Consider the following 26333-nt stretch of genomic DNA (forward strand, 5'->3'; position numbering starts at 1 on the left):
CTTTTGTGATCGCTTTTCGTCCGGCGTCCGTCCGTCCGTCCGTTCCGTCGTCCGTCCGTCGTCCGTCGTCCGTCCGTAAACTTTTGCTTTAAATGACATCTCCTCATAAACCACTGAGCCAATTTCATCCAAACTTCACAGGAATGTTCCTTTGGTGGTCACCTTTAAAAATTGTTCAAAGAATTTAATTCCATGCAGAACTCTGGTTGCCATGGCAACCGAAAGAAAAATCTTTAAATATCTTCTTTTAAACAACCCTAAGAGCTAGAGCTTAGATATTTGGCATGAAACATCTTCTAATGAGTGTCTACCAAGTTTGTTCAAATAAAAGCCCTGGGGTCAAAATTGGCCCCGCCCCCGGGGGTCATTGATTTTCCCTATATGCATATAGTAAAAACTTAAAAGATCTTCTTTTAAAGAACTGTAAGAGCTAGAGCTAAGATTTTTGGCATGGAACATCTTCTAGTGAGTGTCTACCAAGTTTGTTCAAATAAAAGCCCTGGGTCAAAATTGGCCCCGCCCCGGGGGTCATTGATTTTCCCTATATGCATATAGTAAACACTTAAAAAATCTTCCTTTAAAGAACTGTAAGAGCTAGAGCTTAGATATTTGGCATGAAACATCTTCTAGTGAATGTCTACCAAGTTTGTTCAAATAAAAGCCCTGGGGTCAAAATTGGCCCCGCCCCAGGGGGTCATTGATTTTCCCTATATGCATAAAGTAAAAACTTAAAAAAATCTTCTTTTAAAGAACCCAAAGAGCTAGAGCTAAGATATTTGGCATGAAACATCTTCTAGTGAATGTCTACCAAGTTTGTTCAAATAAAAGCCCTGGGGTCAAAATTGGCCCCGCCCTGGGGGTAATTGATTTTCCCTATATGCATATAGTTTAAAACTTAAAAAATCTTCTTTTAAAGAACCGTAAGAGCTAGAGCTTAGATATTTGGCATAAAACATCTTCTAGTAAATGTCTACCAAGTTTGTTCAAATAAAAGCCCTGGGGTCAAAATTGGCCCCGCCCCAGGGGGTCATTGATTTTCCCTACATGCATATAGTAAAAACTTAAAAAATCTTCTTTTAAAGAACTGTAAGAGCTAAAGCTTATATATTTGGCATGAAACATCTTCTAGTGAATGTCTACCAAGTTTGTTCAAATAAAACCCCTGGGGTCCAAATTGGCCCCTCCCCAGGGGTCATTGATTTTCCTTATATGCATATAGTAAAAACTTATAAAATCTTCTTTTAAAGAACCCAAAGAGCTAGAGCTAAGATATTTAGCATGAGACATGTTCTAATGGGTGTCTACCAAGTATGTTCAAATAAAAGCCCTGGGGTCAAAACTGGCCCCGCCCCGGGGGTCATTGATTTTCCTTATATACATAGCAAAAACTTAAAAATCTTCTTTGAAAAAACCCAAATAACTAGAGTTTAGATATTAAGCATGCAACATCTTTAAGTAAATATCTACAAAGTTTGTTCAAATAAAAGCCCAGGGGTCAAAACTGGCCCTGCCCGAGGGGTGTCATTGTTTTTTACTCTATGTGTATAGTAAAAACTTAAAAAATCTTTTAAAAAACCCAATGAGCTAGAACTTAGATGTTTTGCATGAAACATCTTCTTATGGGTGTCTACCAAGTCTGTTCAAATAAACAAATAAAAGCCCTTGGGTAAAAAATTGGGCCGGGGGGGGGGGGGGGGGGGCTATATACAGGTGAGCGACCTCAGGGCCATCATGGCCCTCTTGTTTATTGTTATTACCTCCCTTAGATGTAGTATATGTTAGAATTTTCACCCTGTTTGACTTGGTTATCTGTGATAAATTAAAAATATCAGAAAATTAGGTAATGAAAGCTATTATGTAAAGATGTAAAAAAGTTTTCAGAGAAAATTTAGTTAGTTAGAAACTTGATTGTTAACATTTAATTTGTTGTTTATATTAATGTGTAAATCACAATATAGACAGGTATTTAATGAATCCATCATCTGCAGTGCTGCAGTGAATATGTGACCTTAGTCTTGAATGACTGAAACAGTTTTGATGGCTTTTAATGCTGTTTTAGTATCTGACATTAACATGCTAGATTGGTTATAATTAGGCATGAAGGTAATGTACTGAATCTTTGATGTGAAAAATGGCTGTAAATTTCATGGAAAAGCCTCCTGTTACAAGACTTAGTTCAAACTGCTATGAAACTATGAAAAATGCTTCAATACTAATCAAACTTGGCACAAATGTTTACTTGACCATTACCTACATGCTTAGTCTTAAATTTCCTGTTACCATGGCAACGAGGGGACATCTCAAAATTGCCAAAAATCACTATTTTGTGTTGATATTTTTTTCAAAGTGCTGTATTGAGATAGAGTTAAAGGCTTTTCAGAGCTGGTTACACATTTCCTTACGTTTGACCTGGGGCCATTTGTAACCTCTCACAAGTCCAAAATTTTCTTGTCAGGAAGGTTGTTTTGATGATTATTAGGTCAAGTTCGAAGATAGGTTATCTTTGGTCAAAACTAGGTCACAGGAGCTAAAAATATAAAATTCTTGTTAACACTTTAGTGGCTGCAGTTTTTATCTAAATATTCTGGAAATTTGTCAGGAAGGTTGTTTTGATGATTTCTAGGTCAACTTCGAATATGGGTCATCTCCTGTCAAAAACTAGGTCTCAGGAGCTCAAAATAGAAAAATCTTCTTAACAGTAGTACTCCAGTGGTTGCAGTTTTGATCCAAATTTCCAGATTCAAATTTCCTGGAAATTTGTCAGGAAGGTTGTTTTGATGATTTCTAGGCCAAGTTGAAATATGGGTCATCTCCGGTCAAAAACTAGGTCACAGGAGCTCAAAATAGAAAAATCTTGTAAACACTAGTAAAATCTTGTAAACACTCTAGTGGATGCAGTTTTGATCCAAATATCCTGAATATTGGTCAGGAAGGTTGTTTTGATGATTTCTACTATGTAGGAGACAAAAAAGCCTAGTTAGGAGTTTGTATCTCTTACATAGGACTTTATGACTTTATAAGAAATACATTTCGGAACGGTATATAGGTGATGGAAAAAGATACTTAATGCCCCCGGCCAAAATTTCAAATCTGAAATATTGAGGACATTTCATATTTGGTTTATACAGAACTTAATTAAGTTCGATTGTGTAGGAAGCTAAAAGCTTATAGACACACTTTCAAATCCGTTCCTGGAACCAACCAGTACTGAGCAATGAGTGTAAAGTTTCTTGCTCAGGGAAACAACGACTTGCCGCTGACGGGGTTTTAACTCAAGCCGGAGCGAAGCGATCTTAGATAACTAGTCTGACGTGTTAATCACTGGGCCATGCCGCCACACTTCACCTTTCAATACAGTGTCTCAGGTGTCTTAGGGTGAGGTGTCTGTAAGCATGCATCCAGAAAAATTGCTTCACAGATCTTCGAAAAATTGCTCGGCAACAAGCATTTAAGTGTCTAAGATATTAATACAAGTATATCAAAATTTTAAAAGGTGTTTTATAGGTGTTGGGGTGGGTGAAGTGTCTTGTTCCAGTTCCGACAAAACTTCACCCATACATTTTTGTATAATCAACATAACTAACGTACTTAATACAGAATCATCATTTAATATATGTAGAGAATGACATCCTTAGTAAGTTCAATTTTCGGAACTAGTTGTATAATGCTCAAAATAATTCAGATTATTGAGTTCTTGTTATTTTGCTCAAGATCATCTCTGGCTACAGAATAAGGGTATTTACTAAAGCGGCTTGCAAAAATTACAATTTGACACAGAAAATTTATTTTCCTACATAATATGCTATCCTAGGTTATACTCTAGCATACATTTGTAATATTTCAGTCGCACTCTTGTGCTTTCAGCACTTCGTTATGTATCCTACGTATGACTTATAAAGTCCTACGTAGGAGTTATAAACTCCTGATTAGGCTTTTTAATCTTCTACGTAGGACTTTGTAACTCCTACGTAGGACTTTGTAACTCCTACGTAGGAGTTACAAAGTCCTACGTCCTACATAGGAGTTTAAAAGTCCTAAGTAGGAGTTATAAACTCCTAATTAGGCTTTTTTATCTACTACGTAGGACTTTATAAGAGTAGGAGTTACAAAGTCCTATGTAGGACTTATAAAGTCCTACGTTATATATAGATTTTTAGAACATGTTAAATTGGCACAAGGATACTTTCGTAATGATGTAATTTGTGATATACAAACATAGTGTAAAAATGTGCTCATAGTTAGCATTTATATGGTAGCGGTGTCAATGGAAAAAGACTCCTTTTCACTTTAAATGGTCTTTATTTTGGTGTTTGATTAATATGAATTTATGTAAGTTCATTACGGAATTTATAGAACTTGTTGAATAAAATAATATCCTGTTTGCCAGAGGCTCACGCAAATAATTCTATTAAACTCATTCAATAAATTCATTATTGAACTTACACTCATTCAATATCCTCCATTTATTCAGTTTGTTAACTTAATTGATATATTTTTAGCTCACCTGTCACAAAGTGACAGGGTGAGCTTTTGTGATCGCTTTTCGTCCGGCGTCCGTCCGTCCGTCCGGCGTCCGTCCGTCGTCCGTCCGTCCGTAAACTTTTGCTTTAAATGACATCTCCTCATAAACCACTGAGCCAATTTCATCCAAACTTCACAGGAATGTTCCTTTGGTGGTCACCTTTAAAAATTGTTCAAAGAATTTAATTCCATGCAGAACTCTGGTTGCCATGGCAACCAAAAGAAAAAACTTTAAATATCTTCTTTTAAAAAACCATAAGAGCTAGAGCTTAGATATTTGGCATGAAACATCTTCTAGTGAGTGTCTACCAAGTTTGTTCAAATAAAAGCCCTGGGGTCAAAATTGGCCCCGCCCCAGGGGGGCATTGATTTTCCCTATATGCATATAGTAAAAACTTAAAAAATCTTCTTTTAAAGAACCCAAAGAGCTAGAGCTAAGATATTGGGCATGAAACATCTTCTAGTGAGTGTCTACCAAGTTTGTTCAAATAAAAGCCCTGGGGTCAAAATTGGCCCCGCCCCTGGGGGTCATTGATTTTCCCTATATGCATATAGTAAAAACTGAAAAATCTTCTTTTAAAGAACCGTAAGAGCTAAAGCTTAGATATTTGGCATGAAACATCTTCTAGTAAGTGTCTACCAAGTTTGTTCAAATAAAAGCCCTGGGGTCAAAATTGGCCCCGCCCCAGGGGGTCATTGATTTTCCCTATATGCATATAGTAAAAACTTAAAAAATCTTCTTTTAAAGAACCCAAAGAGCCAGAGCTTAGATATTAAGCATGAAACATCTTCTAGTGAGTGTCTACCAAGTTTGTTCAAATTAAAGCCCTGGGGTCAAAATTGGCCCCGCCCCGGGGGTCATTGATTTTCCCTATATGCATATAGTAAAAACTTAAAAAATCTTCTTTTAAAGAACCATAAGAGCTTAGATATTTGGCATGAAACATCTTCTAGTGAGTGTCTACCAAGTTTGTTCAAATAAAAGCCCTGGGGTCAAAATTGACCCCGCCCCAGGGGGTCATAGATTTTCCCTATATGCATATAGTAAAAACTTAAAAAATCTTCTTTTAAAGAACCCAAAGAGCTAGAGATAAGATATTTAGCATGAAACATGTTCTAATGGGTGTCTACCAAGTATGTTCAAATAAAAGCCCTGGGGTCAAAACTGGCCCCGCCCGGGGGGGGGGGGGGGTCATTGATTTTCCTTATATGTGTATAGCAAAAAGTTAAAAATCTTCTTTGGAAAAACCATAATAGCTAGAGTTTAGATATTAAGCATGAAACATCTTTAAGTAAATATCTACAAAGTTTGTTAAAATAAACACCCGGGGGCAAAACTGGCCCTGCTCCAGGGGTGTCATTGTTTTTAACTATATGTGTATAGTTAAAACTTTAAAAATCTTCTTTTAAAAAGCCAATGAGCTAGAACTTAGATGTTTAGCATGAAACATCTTCTTATGGGTGTCTACCAAGTCTGTTCAAATAAACAAATAAAAGCCCTTGGGTAAAAATTGGCCCGGGGGTGGGGGGGCCTATATACAGGTGAGCGACCTCAGGGCCATCATGGCCCTCTTGTTTCATTATGCCGTATAAAAAATAGTTCAAAGAACCAGTGAAGGATATAATTGTATAAATATTCCGGAAAGAACGAAAACCATATGGCATTGACTTTTATAATTTTAGATTCGCAACAGACGATAATAAGATCATTTTGACATTAAAAATCTATTCTTTAAATAGTAATTTATTTCATAGATAAATAGATGTGTATATATATGCGCCACTGGGCCGTAACATATTAATTAACAGGGTACATATGTTGTAATACACAAGCGGCACTTGGCTGTGATATCATAAATCACCAGGGTGCATTTTTTAGAGTTACAACATTACATCAGATTATGTCACTTTGTTAGTTGTCAAAAATATTTATGGTCCGAAATTTTGTTATGGATCATCCTAGGGACTTTATTGGTTCATGTCTTACTGATTTGATAATCGATCCAGAGTCTTACCAACTGGCACAGTCAAAAATACATAAAAATTATAATTCAGTTAATAGCGAATTCTGTGAACGTGTTTTACAACTTGCTATTGTTGTTTTTGTGATTTTTTTTTAATATTTGATAAGCAGAGTATGAATTAAAAAGTATCAAGTTGAAAATATTACTTTACCAGCTTAAATATATTGGCGCGATGTACGATTTTTGAAAGTGCATTTTTGCCGACACAAATAGTATACAGTCATGTACATTCAAAAGAATTTTTGCTTTTTTATGCCTTTACATTTTTTTTGAAATTACATAGATTTATATTGTTTTCTTTTCTTTTGTCTTAGTAATGCTTAAATCAAAATGATTTTTAATTAACCGGTATCTTGCAATGAATTATTACGCAGCCGTTTTTCGAAACTACAGAATCCTTACATTTTTGAAACTCAAAATATATTTTGGGTATTGTATATTAGCAGAGACATAGATACATTATATCTCTGGTATTAGCAAGTTAATACGATTTAACTGCCTGGTAAAATTTTCATTATTAAGAATCTAACGAATATGGTAATCATGATCAGTTACCCAGGAATATGGTCTACTATTAAAACAAATAGTAATCATATTTATTCATTTCACCATCCTTTTTATGTAATATCTTATTCAATTACACAAAATTTTGGCAATTTCAATCTGCCAATCTTAAAAGAGAAAGGATTAAGATCTTTAATTATATCCCTCTATATTGTACTTAATCGTATCGGCATTGTCCACCGTATCCCCCAATGACGTCATCCAAGGGCGACAACTTGAATACGGTCTTAAATGAAAGGGTCTATAGGTCGTTGACTTCAAACTACTTGTTCCTCTGCTGTGGGTTTAAATCCTGCAAGGGACTTGAGGTCATTCCATGTGAGGAAGCTGTTCAGTTAGCTTACAGAAGATTGGTGGTTCTACTCAAGTGGTCATTTGTACCTGAAATAATGCATGGAGGGGCACTTTACCAATAAAGCTGGAAAGTCCCCGTTTGACCTCTACTGTGTTGGTTCGACGTAAATTTCTTTAAAAAATAGATCTTGCTCATATAGCTGATTTATATTTGCTGCTGACAACATATTTTGGATGATTTTTTGAGAACAGTGGTAGCCATTGTCATTATATAGCTTGACAATTCAAGAAATAAGGGACTGTCCTACATTTGCATAACACTGGTTCTTGGTTTCTTCAGAAGGTATAAATTTGAGACTACGGACATGTCTCCAGGATCATGAATGTAGGCAAGGTCTATTTAACGACCCTGATGTAGGTCAATATCTAGCATGCTTTTCCTTTACTAAATTGTTTAATTATTTAAACTTTAAAAATTCTTGGTAAACGATTTGCATGCAACATCTATCACCACTCCCACTCAAGGTATTCACTTCAACATCATACTTGTCTAAAGAATCATAATTTTAGTTCATGGACAAAGATCCATAACTCTAGCATGGATTTTGTTTTGAATAATCTTTCTCTGTGAACTTATGACTGAATTTGCATTTTGGTTTTTGTTTTATTTTCATGTACTGAAAATAGTGAAGCATGCTGCCTGTCTGGTAGATCTTGTTTTTAGCATGGTGCATGTCAGTGATTGATCATATAAGCAGGTTGCCATGGGTGATATAGAAAAAATATATGACTTATGTTCAGTCTCATAGAAAGACAATTATCAAACTTAATCTAAGAAAGTTAAGTTGACTGGACAGGAATCTCTTTATTAGTAAAAGAATAAACCTGATTGTTCTGTATTCTGTATTGTATTACAGTGATCACTGTACATAATATGTGTTGGTGATAACACTGTAGATCAGTATAATCACTGTATATAATGTGTGTTGGTGATAACACTGTAGATGAGTATTATCACTGTATATATTGTGTGTTGTAGATGAGTATAATCACTGTATATAATGTGTGTTGGTGATAACACTGTAGATGAGTATAATCACTGTATATAATGTGTGTTGGTGATAACACTGTAGATGAGTATAATCACTGTATATAATATGTATTACAGCCAGTTACAGCAGGCAGAAGAGGCAAGGGAAGCAGAGATGACCGATGTTAATGAACTGACAGCAGAATTCACTCAAAGACTTACAGATGCCGAGATGAGAGTGTCTAGTGCAATAAAAGTTTGTAGATTTTATATATACAGTGAAAGTTGAGAAAAGCGGACGGCTTTCAGACTGAGGGTTTTTTCCAGTTTTCTCAGCTGTCCGGTTTTCTCAATGTCCCGTTCTGACAATGATTTACCACGGATGTCTATTTATTTGCATTTTCATGATCATAATTATGTATATTGCTAAATAACGAAATGATGAAATACAAAACAACATGTTTTATTTGGTTGTTTCAATTTTTGCATCCAAATACAATAAAGTTTTGGATTTAAAATTTTGTAGAAAATGATGGCCTGTTTTGAATGTAGAAAATTTTACATTATCCAGTCTGTTTGTTGTGCTATCAGCCATAAAATAATGATATTAATGTGGAGTTTCATACTGTATGATAAATGATATTATAGGAGAAGGAGGTTATAAAGAAACAGTTACAAGATAGCCAGGCAGAGTTAGCTAAGAGAGCAGGTGATGTTAGTCTGAAGGAAATACTGGCAGAGAAAGAAGAACAGATATCTGAACTCTTACAAGAAGGTAAGATTATTAGATGTTTTATTATAGTGTTATCATTATATGATATGTTTTTGATTGGTCTAAACTTTGTGTTCAAAATGAAGAATTTCACAGTATTCATCATGTTTACTCAATAAATGTGTTAAATACTGAATATATACATATATAATACAGTGTGTAAGTTAAACCAGAAGAGTATAATTATTAGGTTATTTGTAATGTAAAACAATAACTGTTGCAAATTAGTTGTATATATAATACACCTAACTATTTCAATGTTTATGTATAGATATTTTACAGATCAGTAATTGTCCTCTTCAATTGAAGTAAAATATTTCATTAAATACAAATGATTGATTGTTTTCTAGGTGAAAAGTTGTCAAAGTCTCAGCTTCAAAGTAACACAATTATAAAGAAATTACGACAGAAAGAAAAAGATAATGATAGTACCATTACAAGCCAAAAGTAAGTTATACAGAGAGACAGGAGTCTCAGATATATATAAAGTCATTTTAATCATTTAAATCGATGTTATATATAAAAGGTAGTTTATGACACTGTTGTCATGTCATATAAGATAGTTAATCTACCATCTTCTGTAAAAATTAAATCATCCACTTATTTACTTGTATGTGTTTAACTTGTTTATAGTTTGTATTTATATCCAAATGCCATTACTTTGAAAATAATGTTGTTCGGTTAGCTCAATGGATAGAGTTTGACTGTGAATCGGGTGACCCGGGTTTGATTCTCAAACAGTGCAGGTCACTTTCTTTGTGATTGATAATGAAATCCTTTCTACGGTCATTTGTACTGTACTTCTGCTCTGGCATGTACAGAAGTTTCAGTTCCTTGTGAAAGTACAGGCACCTGGTACTGGTTAACTGCATGACAACCGTCCCAGGAACAATGCTGTGGCTGAACTGTACTCTTGTAAATTCAATGTGGCTTAATGTCGTAATCCCGAGTGAAAACTACAGATACTACCACCACATTTTGAAAAAGAAATACAAGTTGTTGTTTGTTTATTCAGGAAGAAGATTGAGACTCAGACAACAGAACTTGAACATCTTCATAAAGTTTTAGAATCCAAAGAAGATCTGGAGAAAAAACAAAGCGGTTAGTGTTTTTACATGATAAAGATAGTAGAAGCATATAAGCTATAAACACTGAATTTAATTTCTTCACTGAGGCTTTTGTTATAGATGATCAAGTTGTTGAAGATAATTGTTAGTACATATATGAAATGTTCACTCTGTCTCTATTGACAGGTGTTTTTGCTTCAAGACGTGTTATCATTAACATTTCAGTTCAACAAAATAATGCTAATAAAAGTTTTGAACTTCTTATATATTATTAATGAAATTTAAGGTATATTCTGAATATTTTTTTACCAAAATAATATTTCAGTCATAAATAAAGTGTTTCTATGTTTACAGAGGCAATTGCTCAATTAACATCAGCTGTAAAGAAACAAGAACAAGAAATGGTCAAACTTAAGGTAAGAGTTTGTATTAACACATGTTAAACCTTGTATGCCAGAAAGTTTGTCCAGTAGTGTATTTGATTTTAAATTCTTAACTAAGTTATCTTATTTGAAATAACAAATAGCAATTATTTAGAATTCTTCATTCTAAAATGAAATGTTTTTTTAAGTGAACAAATTGGACAAAGGGAGGTAATACATTTTGATATTTATAAGAGGATTTGTTTCCCTTTACAGAGTGAACATGAGGATGCTACAGAGAAAGCTAGGGGTTTACAAGTGGCACTGGACAACTCTTACAAGTACGTCAACTTTATATCATGTTACATGACAAGGAACTGTTATGTTTATGACATATTGAATATTTATAAAATCTGCTTTGTTCTGTTCTGTTCTTATTTAGATAAGTATTTAACATATATATTGCAAAACATTTATGCAATGACTAAACTATATTATTATTCTGGAGTCTTCACTGTTTCTGATCAAATTGATAGTACAAGGTTAATTATAAAGAATAATGCTTGGATATGAACGTGATATTATATATTTTAGAGAAATGGCGGAGCTACATCGTAACAGTGCAGCCCAGGACAGCAAGGCCCATGAAGCAGCCCTTAGTGCAGAGATGCAAGTTAGGGAGGAACTGAAACGAGAACTGGAGAAACAACAACAACAACACAAGTGGAGTGTTGAATCTTTAAATATGCAGGTAAGTCAGATAGACAACTTTGAATACTTCTATAACATGAAACATGTATACATTATGGTTTAAGAAATACATTGCTTCTTTAACCTTTCATATTTATTGTGAGAGACGATGCATTTGAAAAAAATCTTGTACTGTTAATTTTACGTTTATGACAGCAGATATCAAAATGAACTCTTGACTGTGTAGTGGACATATAGATAGTGTTGACTGTAGAAGGTTTTTCAAATACATTTGTAAAAAAAAGAGCTGACTTTGCATTTTGCTCTGACTTTGAATAATCAATCAAAAATCAAATACAAGTGTAAAAGTATTGTGTGAATCTGACCGGCTTCCATTAGTTGAAATTTTGCAATCATATATTTACTCCTGATTTTGCCTGGTGACTTCCAAAATATAATGTTTTTTTCTTCTTTACCTATATAATGTGACTTCCAATGTCAGAGATTTCACAGTCTCTGACTTACTTAAGTTTGGAACTTCATGGAAGCCCTGTGACAGACAGACTGTGATGTTTTGCATTTCTTTTTTTTTTAAACCTATATTTTAGTATTTAAAGGTTTGTAGAATTTCAATCTAATTTTCACATGTTCTCATTAACTTTAGTTGTTATACTTTTATGACTGACAGATAGATGATCATAGATTAAGTATGACTAGAATGGAGAAGGAATATAACAGAAGAGAAGATTTATTAAAACAAGAGATTGCTGATCTACAGAAGGTAAAGAGCTATATGAATATGTCATAATATGTTGTACATAGAGAAATAGAAATCTTAGCCAGTAAATGTCAAATTTTAGGTTAACTAAAATCATAAAAAGATTTAAACAGTATTACAGGTATAGAGGAAATGAAGGCAAATATTTTTTTTCTTCTTTACATTTCTGTCTATTAATTAATTTTAGTAATCTTATACATAGATGCAGTAAAACTTAATTTAACACTATTCTTCAGAACTCTGAGTAAATTTTATATAAAGATAGCATTTTCTGACAACATATAAATATTTTGTTAAATTTATTATACATCTACCTTTCGACTGAAATATTTACCTGTAAGTATTATTTCAGCAACTACAGGAAGATGAAGCTAGGAACCAAGAACTTACTCAAGGTGTTTCTTTAGGTAAGCTTCAATTCCTTGCTTTATGATAGGAACCAGTATTCACGACCAGGTATTGAGTTGACCAGATAAATTCTAATTGGAGAGTGTCGACGTACCTCCCATTCTTAAGTCGAATATTTTGCAGGACCAATGTCATCTTGTGATGATTTTGCTATTTTCATATGTAGTTTGGCCTTGTATATATATAAAGTGTACTTTGTGTAGTGGAAAATTGGTTGTTAAAAATATGTTGCAATATAGCAAATTAAAATTATCCATAAACATTTATTTAATATGAACATCTTTTGAAACCAAAAATTTATAGTAAAAACACCCACTGTGTATAAATAAATATGTTTTTTCCAATTAAATGAGAGATATGTTTTATATTTTCCCACAGCCACACGTCCATTATTGAGACAGATAGAGAATCTACAGTCTACATATAATGCTCAATCTTCTACCTGGGAGAAAGTGGAGAGAAACATATCTGACAGACTTTGTATGTTACTATACTAACTCTTACACTTGGTTATCATTAGATTAAAGCAAAAATTGTTAAATTAAAGAATTTCATTGATAATTACTTTTGTTTTGATGAATTAACTTGTCATTTCTTGTCAATATATGCTTCTGTGACAGTGTATTGATCATGTTATGTGAACAACAAGAATTTTTGTTAGAGCTATTTTGATAGTGCAACTAATATGCATTGTACATTGATTGTTTGATTTCGTTTTTTTCCTGAGGACAAAACATTTTCATATTTATGATTTCATTATTTACCAATGATTTAATATACAGGACTTTCTTTATTTTTAACAACCCCGTAGTAGATGCTGAAAAAAAAGGGTATTTTTTCATAGCCAAAGCCTGTTATATAATTTAAAAATCATTATAAAGGGTTTAAAATTTCCCATTTTTTGCTTTAAACACAAAATTCAATTTCCTGGGTTGGGCCAAAGGAGAAGGGGAGAAAAAAGCCAAAAGAAAAGGGTTGGATTGGAAATTAGGGTCAAAAGTGACTTTTATTTTGAAACACCAGAACTCGAGGTTAAAAAACCAAGGGAGGTCTCAGTTTACAGCCCCAAACTGGGAAATTTTTTTGAAAGCTAAAAAAAAAAGAATTTAGAAAGGAAAAACCCAAAACCCCAAAAAATTTAATTGGGGAATTTTCTTAAACTTAAGGCAAAAATTGGGAAAACAAAATTTAATTTTGGGCCTTCTGTAAAACAAAAAAGTGTTCAAGGGCCCCTTTTGCCAGGCCCCAGCCTGGACATCCATGCACTCTGACCAGTGTTTATGCAGTTGGCTAACTAAATTTAATTCTTCATCTTTATTTCTTCAAAATATAACAGCTTACCATTTTTAGAAATTCAGCAAGTTAAGGGTTAATGAATAAGTAAATGTAATTGTTTATTACATCTATATTTAAAAAAAAAATGTAATGTATGCAATATTTAAGGCATTTCAAGGAGAACATGTACACAAGCATAGTCTTACATTGTAAATAAAGTTACAAGTTCATTACAGATATTGTTTGAGCAAATACATAGTCTAACTTGAATCAAAATAACCTGTAATGTAATTGTTGATGCTCATAAGTGCTCAGTAGACTGATAAACAAAACTGTCATATGATACCTTTAAATCCAGGACACTGAAGTTGTAAATTTCAAGATTCATGCACTTTTGACAAAATTATTGTATGAGAAGAGTATATTAGAAATGTTCTGATATTTTGATATTACATTACAGTGAAGCTGCCCAGATAGAAGTTATGAAACAACAGATGGGACAAGAAATACAAGATTTAAAGAAACAAAAGGTAATTATCATGTCTACAGTTGTTTAATAGTTTCTAGTTTTCTAATTGTTGTTTAATAGTTTCTAGTTTTCTAATTGATTGGCTAAAATTGATATCATAAAGTTATTTAATGTTTAGCTATGACAGATACAATTGCCAGTCTCTGATATATGGCACTATTATGAATGTGAAATTTGTGTGCTTTAGCTTTATTGATATGATTATATATGTCCGCCACAGAGATGATAGTTATTCATTGTCATGTATTATAGTTTGGAATTTATGTCCTATGGTCACATGACTATTGTGAATTTTTTGCTTGACTATTTTTAAGAGTAGGGAGCACTATTGTACTCACCAAGGCACACTTTGGTGAAGTTTTTGCATATAAGTTGGTATCAGGTAATTGGTTGTAACTTCACACACATAATTGAGAGCTATATGTACTGTTTAAGGCCTATAATTCTAACATGGGTTTTATACAGAATTATGGCCCCTTTTGAACTTAGAAAATTCTACATGATCCAGCCTTTTGTATTACTTTAAAAAAGTATGTATATATATTTTCCCAGCTGCTCCTAGAAACACAACTAGATGTGGAGAAATCCAAGCTAGAACAGGAGAGGAAGAAAACTGTCATGTTACAAGACCAGATTAGAGATCTGGTAAATATCTATTACAATATATACCTCTAAAATATTTACCTCTAAAATATTTACCTGCAATATTTACCTCTAAAATATTTACTTTTATAAGCATTGTTTCAGTGTTGTATTAGATTAAATGTATAATTAATAATCAGTATCAAGAAATACAGTGTAGAAGTATAAAGGAAATAGATAATTTGTGCCATGCAGCTTGAGCAAGGTTGCAAAATATAAAACATGGAGAAAATTTCTTTTATAGCTTGATAACAAAGTTCATATCTCAAGTATAATGATTTTCTGTATGAATTTGTTTATAATTTTATTCATTAGTTTGATATTAACAATTATATGACAATATATGAGTAGGAGAGAGATATAGCTAGAAGTTCGAGTAGATCACGAGGTACTCCTGTACGAGCTACACCATCTCCTGTCTCCGTATCTAGACAAGATAGTATGGTCGGAAGTCTACATGAACATTCCTTCTCCGCTATAACACAGGTTTGTTATATATACATCAATATATTATGTGTGTAACAGGTTATATGTAAAACACAACGTACATGTACCTCAATGTCATTAGTCAGACTGTAGTGTCATGCATTGCCAGCATAGTTTGTTAGGAGTTACATAGCTATATCATTATGGTTTCATTTCAACTTTTGCTACTGATCATAAATATAGAGTGAGAGAAATAGTTTTACAAGTTTTTTAAGAAAATTGAGTATTTTTATTAACTGTTACAATTAATACCCATTTGTTCTCTTAAATAAATCTTTGTTTAAATGATTCAGTGTTTGAACCACTTTTGATTAGACAGTTAAAAATAAAATTTGTTAATATGTAGTTTGATTGCAATGTTTACTATATCATGTTTTAGGAGGAGTTAGACAGGAGTTTTGTGTTGGCATCACCTAATGGGAACAAACAAAGTTTATATGAGGCATTACGACAAAGTGGAGCTGCTAACTTGCTCGAAAATTTACAATCACAATTAAAACTCAGGGAGGGAGAGATATCTCATCTCCAGGTAAAATTTACTACACTACTCAAGTTAAATCTTCATGCTTATCATATCTTATGATGAAACTGTTCAACTTTGGCCAGGAACTGAACTTACACACTTATATGTTGCAGACATTTCCACACCAGTATGAAAGCTAGCTCTGTAGCAAAGAAATATATGAGCACCTTTATACATTAATTTACCCTAATATATTAACATTTAGGGGATTTTTTTTGTTTTTTTTATTCAGATTAAGTTGTAAACGAAGATTCCTGTGTTATCTACATGTATATAATTATGTTTGTAAACAATATTCATTGGCAATGTACTGGTTTCCTAACAGTTTCTATCCCCTAGCAGTTTTCCGGCCCTTTATCATTTTCGTCCAGTACAGTCTATTTTTACCAGTAAGGCATCCACATTACTTCATCAATCAGAGAAACATTTGTTTTCTATGCTAAACAGCATTTAAAATAGTAGAACGATTTATATGTCTTTAAGTTTTGCCTGTTATTAAAAGTTACATAAGAGAACTTGCAACATTCAAAAATAAGCAACACCTGGGGAATTCTAGTTTGAATATCCATGCGCAATAACTAAGACCCCATTTTAGGTAAATCAATACTGCCGAAAATATTTTTGCAGACGACAAGGAAAAGGTTGGGTCTGATAAAATCATCTTAATATTGCTTTATGTTACTGAATTATATTCAAAATAAAAATGGTCTGGCAAACTGCAATGAATTTTTTAATAAAGGTGAAAAAAGGCGTTACATTTCAGGCCTATATTCAAATCAAAAAGTAAAATGAAAGTTCAACATTAAACACATGGCAATGCTGGACAGGTACCTAACTTTGTCCTGTCAAAGTTTTGTGCCCCTCCGTAGACTGATTTTTATTTTATTTGTTAAAAAGTGCGATTTGTGGCCAGAAACAGCTAGGAAACCAGTAAATGTAGCATTTACCATAGTAATATTTATTGTAAAGCAAACCTGTGATCATTAACTTTCAAACCTTCATTGTACAGAAACAGAAATTAAAATGAAGATTTAAGTTTGTATAATATATTTCAGAATGAGATAAGAACTTTAGAGCGTACTCGGGAATCAATGGCGAGAGAGTTGGTGGATCTTAGTAACAAAAATGACAATCTCGAGGAGAAAGTGAAAGATTTACCACTTTTAGAGGAACAATATACGGTATATTATTCTATATAGAACTATGTATCTATAATATATCAGCAATGCTAGTTATATAAATGGTAAGCAATATGGAAGCCATTTAATTGAAGAGATTAAAATAAATCATGTGTTAGAATTATATATATTTTTACTTTTATCCGAAAACTTTGTTAATTAGACCTGAGATTTTCTAATATTGAAGGTTTTATATCAATTTTCCAGAAAGACGAAATTTTTTTTTTAAAAATGGGAGACTTTTTTGATACAGCATATAGTCAACAGTTGATAAAGCAGTACTAGTTTCAGCTATGTTGTATTTGTTGATAAGCTCAAAGTTTTCTAAGGTGTTTTCTTAATCTATAAAGTTTGTGATTATTTAGGAAATAGATATCAATTCTGAGTGCATTGTTGTAGAATAATGCACGGTTTGAGTTCAAATGCGTAGTAATATAATCACGAAGGCCGATAGGCCTGAGTGATTAATTACAAAGCATTTGAACGAAAAACGTGCATTATTATACAATAATGCACGAAGAATTAATATCTATTTCCATTCTAACACGTCAAGAAAAAATATAATTATTATTATAAAGTTGGACTTTATATTTGGCGGTTAAATTTGTTTTCGCCTCAGAGTTTCCAATAGAAACGATCTTTAAAGGCCGTTCCAGCGGGTTGAAAAAAACTGTCGTTAAATCTACCGTGTGTAGAAACATTTTTAGAATAACGAATTTTGAAAACGTTGATGAAACTTTGTTTGTTTATTTTATTTCAGTCTATAATTTTCCAAGCGAAATACAAATTATTAAAAGTGAAATAAATGTAAAACTTAACTCGTCTGCGACGTTAAAATAGCGTACTTGATTTTGATTGTTTTGCACGTGCTGTTTGGCGCTACATTGTGACGTCACGTAAACAACACTTTAAACGTCTGTACAGCGTTAACGACTGAATTAAAGATATTGGTGTTCGGATTTATCTTCTTAGTTAGACCATTTTCTATCATTCTAGATAGTTTTCACAACAAAATTCGACAAAAAATTGTTTTTATTTATCAGATTTTTCAAACAAAATGGCGCCCTCAATGTGAAAATACACATGGAGATAATAAGAACGGCAGAATAATGCACGCTTCGGGCCTTCCTTGTTTATATAGAAAAATTTCCGATAGTGTTAGAATCAAGATTTTAAACAATTATTTGATGATGATTACAGGATTTGGACCAGCGTTATAATGCGTTATTACAGATGTATGGAGAGAAGACAGAGGAAGCTGAGGAATTAAAACTTGATCTTGTTGATGTTAAGGAAATGTATAAAGCCCAGGTATATCTATATCAGGTGTTTTGTTTGCTTCTATAATGTAATTCATGCAACCCAAAGCCCTAGCAGCAATATTAATCAATAGCTCAATACCATGAGAGTAAGACACAAATAAAGCTATGTTTGTTAGCAGGTTGCCTTTGATTCAAGTTTATTTGCCTTGTAGATTTATCCTTTGAGAATATATATGATGTCAGTTTTCAAGTTTTAAACATGTTGTCATTATTTAAGGTTTATTCTGGCAGAGAATTGACTGTACATTTGTATTTAACAATTTGTTTGGTATTTTTCAGATAAATCATTTATTAAGCCAGTCCTGACGGTCAGTTCTTGTTTTGTGAGGACAGTATGGTGGAGAGAAAGTGAGGTGTGATTACAGCTTCAGATATCAGAACTAGATCTATCACACCATTCTAGCTGACTAAATGACTAAAGCTCATCAGCTCATGTTGGAATTTTGTCCGTTGAAATTTTGGAGAGAAAAATGTGATACATTCCTCCATAACTTACATCATGTTATATACCTTATGACAGATATTTCTGCTTAATGTCATGTAATCATTTAAATGCTTGTGAAGATAATGACATATCTATGTTAATGACACCAGTAAATTCAGCCTGCACATCTATACAGACTTCTATATAGAAACTAAATACTGCTTGCCACTCAGCTTATTCAAAAACTTGAAATCTACAGGCTCTAATTAAACGCAAAGCAGGTTCATTATGTATCAAGGGGTTGAACTTGATAATGTAAAAAAATCAAGACAAAGCAATCCTAAAAAACTTAAGTTGCACACTTTAACTTTTGTAATGACTAATTCATAAGATAATTAGGCTTGATACATATTTGTGAACTTAAATCACCTTAGAAAAGTATATTTTATAGGAAATGCATTGAATTATGAATTCACTTAAAAGTAGTTTGAACTAATCTGAATACATCATTGACATTCATTGTACAAATTATTGTCAAAATTTATTGAACTATGTATCTCACTCATCATTATTACTACTGTCTGTATTTATTATTTAGATAGACATTTTGTAATTGCAAAATGATCTTACATAATCTTGGCATAGTTTTTAGGGGATTCACATTCCAGATTATATTGGCTTTTCTTGAACTGTAAATTTGTTGACAATATTTTAGAGGGTTACAACAAGCTAGGGTTTTGATAAATTTTCTCACAATAATATCAGCAACATCTGTGATGCAGTAGCATATAGTGAATCACTTGTTTGTATCTGTTATACAGATTATATAGGGAATTTCTCATAATCTTTGTCTCAAGAACCAGAAGTAGCAGCATGGCCAAAGGTAAACATGTCAGACTAGAAAACTTAGGATCACTAGCAGCATGGGGTCATACCCGGTCATGGGTAAGCGGTTGATTTCCTGAGCAAGAAACTACACTCGTTGGTCAGTACTGGTTATACTACTTACAGCTTCCTGCACAATTGAACTAAAATAAATTCTGTATAAACCAAGAACCAGAAGTCTGATTTTAGCCAAACTTAAAAGGATTGTTCCTTTGGTGAATGACTTCCAAAGTTGTTCAAAATAATGATTCTATGCAAAAATTTGTTTGCCAAAAGAATGAATAGGAACTTATTAAAATTTTGTTACATTGCATCAGGCATTATCAAGTTGACCTCTTTATCAAAACCATGGCACCTGGGGTCAAATTGAGCCATCCCTAGAGACACTTATATAAGATTCACAAACAATTAAAACTAAGTGTTCCTTATATTATCAGTGCAAACCCAGTCTGTACATACTACAATCAAATTTGAAGGTCTATGACAATATTTCATCCTAAGTTAGGTTTGCAAGTTTATTCATCTAAGGGACAAGGTGTTGTTTTTTTTCCACAAGATTTATCTAGCTCAAGATGAAAGTAAATAATTTACAATACATAAATGCTTACTAGATGTTCTAAGAGACAAGACCTATGTCTTTCATAATTACCAGATTGGCTAATTATTTGCCTTTAATAAGGCATTAAAACCAGTAAGTTAATAAGTGGTGATTTTACTTCGATATCTAAGCAGCACAGGTACATTAAATGTATGTCTTTAGAGCTTTGAACTGTGATATCTAGTATTGTAAAATGTTATCTGTTGAGTTTCATGTTAATTTATAGTGCATGTACTAAGTTATCCGAATTTTATGTACATGTAATGCAGGTTTGGAAAACTTTGTTAATGAAATTCATTCTATATTTATTACTTATTTTAAGAAAATTTCTTAATATTTATTTGCACATTATGTAATTAAAATTTTTTATGGGTTTTTTGTTGTTGTTGTTCATTGTACTTTAGCTTGATTACAGACAATGTTCAACCTAAATAATCTATGAATTATTGCATGTGTTTAATCTTGCAATTTTCATGATTTAACAATGGTCAGGTTATGTATAATAGCAACAATCTGTAAGAGTAAAGTCTTTTATTATATACCTATAAATTTTCTCCCTAAAATACACGCAAATATTGAAGCGCAAATACACTTCAACGGATAGAAATTTCCGTATTATGTAAGTGACAAATACGGTACCATATATGGAAGTGCCGGACTATTTATGACGTTGGTTCCGATCTTAGCTTTGTATAACGTTGCATTTGAAAACGGGAACCAAAATTATTAAAGGCGTGGCCGGTTTGCAAGAATTACGTATTCATCCGTCAGTCATGAATTTATTTCTTGACAACTACATTTCATTTTCTGAATAAAACGAAATGGTATATAATAAAAGGAAAATTATGTTATAGTAGCTTTCTGAGACTATGTATTTTTCTACTCGCAACGTTGGAAAATTGATATTTCGCTTGACCTTCGGTCTCGCGAGATATCAATTTTCCACCGCTGCTCGTAGAAAAATACAAAGCCTTAGAAAGCTACTACAACATAATATTCCGTATGTACCGGATCTTTGTTGGATCTTAACTTGTGGTAAAATTTCTGTATTTAGATTGATAGCGTAAATACAATGACTTTGTTTAATTGCGCACTTTTTTGTACAGTGAGGGAAATATTTATAACATGTTGTGAATTATTGTTATTGATCCTTATTATCATGGGATATAAAAAATAAAATGGAAATATATGTAACACTTGTTTGTTTTATATCATGAAGAAATTTATCATACAAATTGAACAGACATTTAAGTAACAAATTTTGTAATTACTGCGTAAGTGGATATTCATATGTCAAAAATTTTGCAAATGTCAAAAAGTGGACATTTTGCAAGCGGAGATATTTGTGAAAAACAGTCAAACTTATTCATGCAAGATGCTGTATGAAAACATATTTTCAAATGATAGAAGAAAGTGTGATAAAATGAAATGAGTTTTTGTATGATCAAATATTTGTGAATAATTTCAATTTCGCAAAAATCGCAAATATTTCCATGCCGCAAAATTATAGGATAGTATAGCCGGAAGGTTGTTTATAATGAATTATAACACATGTTATGATGTATAATGCATGAAGAGGCACATGAGATTCTCCTCTAGTAAAGCTGGAAAGTCACCATTTGACCTTAACAGTGTTTGTGCCACTGAAAACCCAACAAACATTTATCAGGCAGTATCTTGTTAACAAAAGTCAGGTTGTTAGAGTGTTCTAGTAACAAGACTGGACATGTAGTTATGTACTAAATTACTAACTCTGTACAAACTGTGAGGTCATTCTGGATGCAAGCATTTCACAATCTGCTGTATTCATTCCGTTTCTGTGATTAGATTTAACAGATTTCTGTGATTAAATTTTAACAGATTTCTTCAAACAGATTTCTTCAACAATGATTGTAGGTATATACGTAAAATAGCTACCTTTATAACACTTTTCCTGCATGGTGATGTTTGTTCAATAAGATTTTACTTACAAAAAACAAGAACTTGTTTAATTTCCATTTTTTTCACAGTCCATAATAAAAAACATAAAACAATATTGTATAAAATATATAAAGTGTGTGTATGAGTTTTTCACGTTTTTCGTCTAGTGATATGATCATATATAACAACTTGTGTGTATTTAGGTGACTCGTCTTCCTCGTCAAATGTTATCACAGTTCTTGTGGAATTGTCACCAGGGCTTGAAATCTGAAAATACATGAACACAGGCATCTATAAGAGGTTTGCGCTTTCAAGATCAAGGATAGATGGAAAGAGAAAGCTTTTAAATGTACTGGTAGAGAAGAAACATGACAAAATAATGTGACATGTTACTTAAATGGATATCAAAGCTTCAATTAACTGTCTAGTTTTCACTTTCAATATTGTCAAATAATTTGATTATATGTTTTATTACTTACTAATGAGTTAAAAGTGTAAATTCATTCTACTAAATGGTAATAAAAAGCAGATACTTTTAGACAATACCTTTGGATCAACATTGATGATTTTTCTGTCTCTTTTATTTTTGAACAGGAGGCCAGATGCATTTTCAGCAATCACTTGGTAATTTGGTGTAGGGTTTGATGTGGAAGTCTGAGTTTCCCAGTTGTAGAAACTGAAAATCAATAAATATACTATGACAATTCATCAGAAAATATCATTAAGATAACTGTAACATTCAAAAAATTTGTAGGAAAAATATATTTTTTGTACCATTGATATTAAGAACCTATAATAAGTTTCTCAATAGTTTAATTTTTCAAAATGAAATTTGTCATGAAAGGAAAAGCAGAGATTTGACTGACTGAGCAAATGACTCACTGAAATAATGTATACATCTTACTGACTGAACAGATGAATACCAAAGAGATGAAAGTTTATGAAAGTAGTACCTAAGATCAGATGGACGGGGTAGAAGTCTTTTCTTTCCTGCAAAATATGGTTCAAAATCTTCAGTCTTCATTCTGTGTGCATAGTCTATGTAACCTGAAATCTCCTGTCCTCTTGCATTCTTGTCACGAATAAAAATTATTGTCTGTAACACAAAATAAATGTTAATCATTTTTTAACTCAAATACAATTCAAGCAAAAAATTAAAACTAAAACACAGAAAAGAATGAGGAATGCTGCACTATAGACTGTGAAGACTATTATTTTTCAATGTTAAGTAAATATTACAGTAAATTTAAATTGCTGTCATTTTAAATGTTTGTAAATACTACAAAGTTTTCTTACTGTCATTTTGCCACTTCTGTTTGCTTCTTCCTTTGATGCGAGAGCTTTCAAAAATGGATTTCTAAGGTCTTTTCCAGTGTGAGCTAGTGTCCTGAAATCGTTTACTCAAATTTTAAAGAATATTCATTATATTACCTTTAGCAATGAAAAAACACCCCATTTAATAGTTTTTTTTCTGTAAAACTGTTATCAGTTGACTTAATCAGTTAAAGACAAATAAAAACAAAAGCTTTCAGAAGGCTAGTTCGCTCAACTATTCTCAGAGCTTGATAGTTAAATAACAGCCCGGATAAATAAATACTTAATTGAAGATACATGTAAAGCTTGAACCAAGGTGTTACGCCAATTTAGTTTACACTGGCATGTGTAGGATAGCCCCACTCTTCTTTAGAGAGTTGAGCTAAAAGCTTAGTGTACATTTCATGCAATTTTTTTTTTCAATGTCACTCTTCTAAAAATGACTTGACATGTTAAAAGTATATAATTATGAAGATTTCATTCTTTCCTATTAGGATTAAGTCACAATGGTTAGAGTAACCTCAGTATAAGAAATGTAATACACCAGACAATAATAACTTAGCCTATATGCATGAGCTACGACTGTAACCCCATGCTAAGTCTACAGAAAATGCACTACAAATAAATTACTAATTCATATGCTGTCTTACTTTTGCTGGCTTCTTTTAGACAATCTACTGGCTTCAGCTGCAGCTTTTCTAGCCTCAAATTCCTCCCTTTTTAAAACCTCTCCACTACCTCTGTATCCCAACTCAACCAACTGACGTGCAAGCTCTTCATCCTGAAATTAATAACCTAAAACCATCAAAAAACAAAAAGTGAACAAGTTTAGTTTATAGGGTTAACACATGTTTTTTCATGTTATAACGTCTGTAGGGCCCCGAGGAACGGTTGGTGCCTGAGCCCGGTAAAGCGACATGTTTTACGTATGCGTTTTATTTTTCCGGGGCCAATACTTGGGAAATTCAAATGCTCAGAACGGTGATTGAACAAAGCTTAACATTGGAGATTTATTAACTCAAGAAAAAAAAACACATTAAATTACTCTGCCCAAGACAAAACATGACCCTCGGAAATTCCTAGAATTATTTCAGATTGACGGTAGAAAAAATATCAGTGACGTCAGAATCGTTTTTTTTTTTCAAGCTCACAAGTTTATAAAAGAATATCAGGCACTAAACATTATTATTTAAAGAAATATCAATATAAACATCAATGAAACAACATTTTCTCATATTCATTTTGTGTTATCTTGTTTTGTTAGTTAATCTGAGGGTTAAACTGAATGACATTTATTTGTTTACATTGACAACTGTCCGTTTCTTAGAAAGGTTAGAAAGATTAGCGGCGATGTCTATACGCCGTATTTTCGGCATTGTTACTTGAATGATGTTTGTCGTTCTATGCGATTGAGGCCCTCGAATCAATAATTTCAATATAACACTTTGGCAAACAGGACAAATCGACATTTTTGTTTGTTTGTTTACTTGGCCCTGTATGTATTGCGCATATTAAACCAGGGCTATAACAAGAGCGCGTGACTATGTTAACACATAAAAGGTTTGACCCATTTTACAGACTTTTTTTTCTTACTGTAACAGTTTGACAGAAAGAAAAAAAAGTCTGTAAAATGGGTCAAACCGTTCACGCCAAATTAATTAGGCTATCCCAGATGCTACTTGTAGTCATTCCATGTACCTTGAAGTATACTCGATATACCCTGATACACTGTAAATCTGTTTCATGGTCTGAAATACATTTGACATGTTTTTTATTTGACTATACAGCTTTAATTGAAAAAGTGCTTTAAGGGACTTTGCATATCTCTATCTTTTAACTTCCATTTAGTCAAACCTCTGCTGTAGTAAAGATTGAAACAAAAACGGTCTGTGTGTTGTGTTAAACTGCAAAAATTTACATGTAGGATTGATTTTTATCATAATCAAAAAGTACTTGAATGATGTTTGCACTTGAAAGTGCTTCAAGGGACTTTACATTTTACAAATTGATTCATTGGATTGATCACATTTGATTTCATGATTGAAACAAATGCCACATTTATGAAAGATAACAATGATAAAGGTTAGTCACTGACAGCTGATAAGGGCTGGGCAAGATGAACCATGGTCTGACTTTTACAACGAACAGTATTTCCTGATTCAGGCTATTCACTAATTCAGCCTATTGCAGAAATGTAAACAAATCAATTGCGTGGATATTTCATATTGTTGAAAACATGGCAAATTTAAAAACGTTTCATAAACAATACCTCAAGATAAAATAAATCCAAGGAAGTTATTTGGGAGTTCAAAAATTCTTCGTATGTGTTAAATTCAGTGACAATGTTGTCTGATCCACTTGGTACTTCTTCCTCCATCTTTAATGTCTGATAACTCCTGTTGTAAACAAAAGTTACGCTTAAGAAATAGTTCTCTTGTGGAAATTATCGATACAAATCAGGGTGTTGGTAAGATAATATATTATTTATTTCGTAACAATTAATTATTTGATAAAATTTATAGGTATCTAGCCTTTTCCAAATATGTTAAGAATGTCTTTATAAAAAAAAGTAGTACGTATAAGCGCAATCGTTGTTGCACAGCAACTAAAATAGTCTTTAGTCTGAAATTAATAATTAACCGATTTTTTTATATTATACCATGTTTATAAGTTAATAATAAGAAAAAAATAAATATGAATCATTTATATTGAAATATGTAAGAGAAA

The 26333-nt window shown here is 32.5% G+C and overlaps 2 protein-coding genes across 2 annotated transcripts in view; one reads left to right on the top strand and one right to left on the bottom strand.

Moving 5' to 3' along the window:
• Positions 1-18772, top strand: part of LOC132719770 (TATA element modulatory factor-like) — a 34389-nt gene extending 15617 nt beyond the window's left edge. Inside the window, exons 8-24 of the mRNA XM_060703621.1 lie at positions 8572-8689; positions 9082-9208; positions 9556-9652; positions 10221-10306; positions 10627-10688; positions 10911-10975; positions 11229-11385; positions 12013-12105; positions 12455-12509; positions 12889-12994; positions 14246-14315; positions 14867-14959; positions 15308-15442; positions 15822-15971; positions 17021-17146; positions 18344-18454; positions 18745-18772. Coding sequence (XP_060559604.1) covers positions 8572-8689; positions 9082-9208; positions 9556-9652; positions 10221-10306; positions 10627-10688; positions 10911-10975; positions 11229-11385; positions 12013-12105; positions 12455-12509; positions 12889-12994; positions 14246-14315; positions 14867-14959; positions 15308-15442; positions 15822-15971; positions 17021-17146; positions 18344-18454; positions 18745-18771 — 1678 coding nt within the window. The 3' untranslated portion in view covers position 18772. The remainder of the gene's footprint in view (positions 1-8571; positions 8690-9081; positions 9209-9555; positions 9653-10220; positions 10307-10626; positions 10689-10910; positions 10976-11228; positions 11386-12012; positions 12106-12454; positions 12510-12888; positions 12995-14245; positions 14316-14866; positions 14960-15307; positions 15443-15821; positions 15972-17020; positions 17147-18343; positions 18455-18744) is intronic.
• Positions 18773-22241: 3469 nt separating this feature from the next.
• On the bottom strand, positions 22242-26116 carry LOC132719791 (cilia- and flagella-associated protein 299-like). The gene is made up of 6 exons (XM_060703683.1): positions 25876-26116; positions 24257-24387; positions 23589-23679; positions 23246-23388; positions 22839-22968; positions 22242-22559 (listed from the first exon to the last, which is right to left on the bottom strand). The coding sequence occupies exons 1-6, from the start codon at positions 25981-25983 to the stop codon at positions 22443-22445; spliced, it is 720 nt and encodes a 239-aa protein (XP_060559666.1). The 5' UTR covers positions 25984-26116; the 3' UTR covers positions 22242-22442.
• Between the last annotated feature and the right edge of the window lie 217 nt (positions 26117-26333).

This window comes from Ruditapes philippinarum, unplaced genomic scaffold, assembly GCF_026571515.1.
Source record: "Ruditapes philippinarum isolate M1 unplaced genomic scaffold, ASM2657151v2 ctg135_1_1_1_1, whole genome shotgun sequence".
Taxonomy (NCBI): Eukaryota; Metazoa; Mollusca; class Bivalvia; order Venerida; family Veneridae; genus Ruditapes; species Ruditapes philippinarum.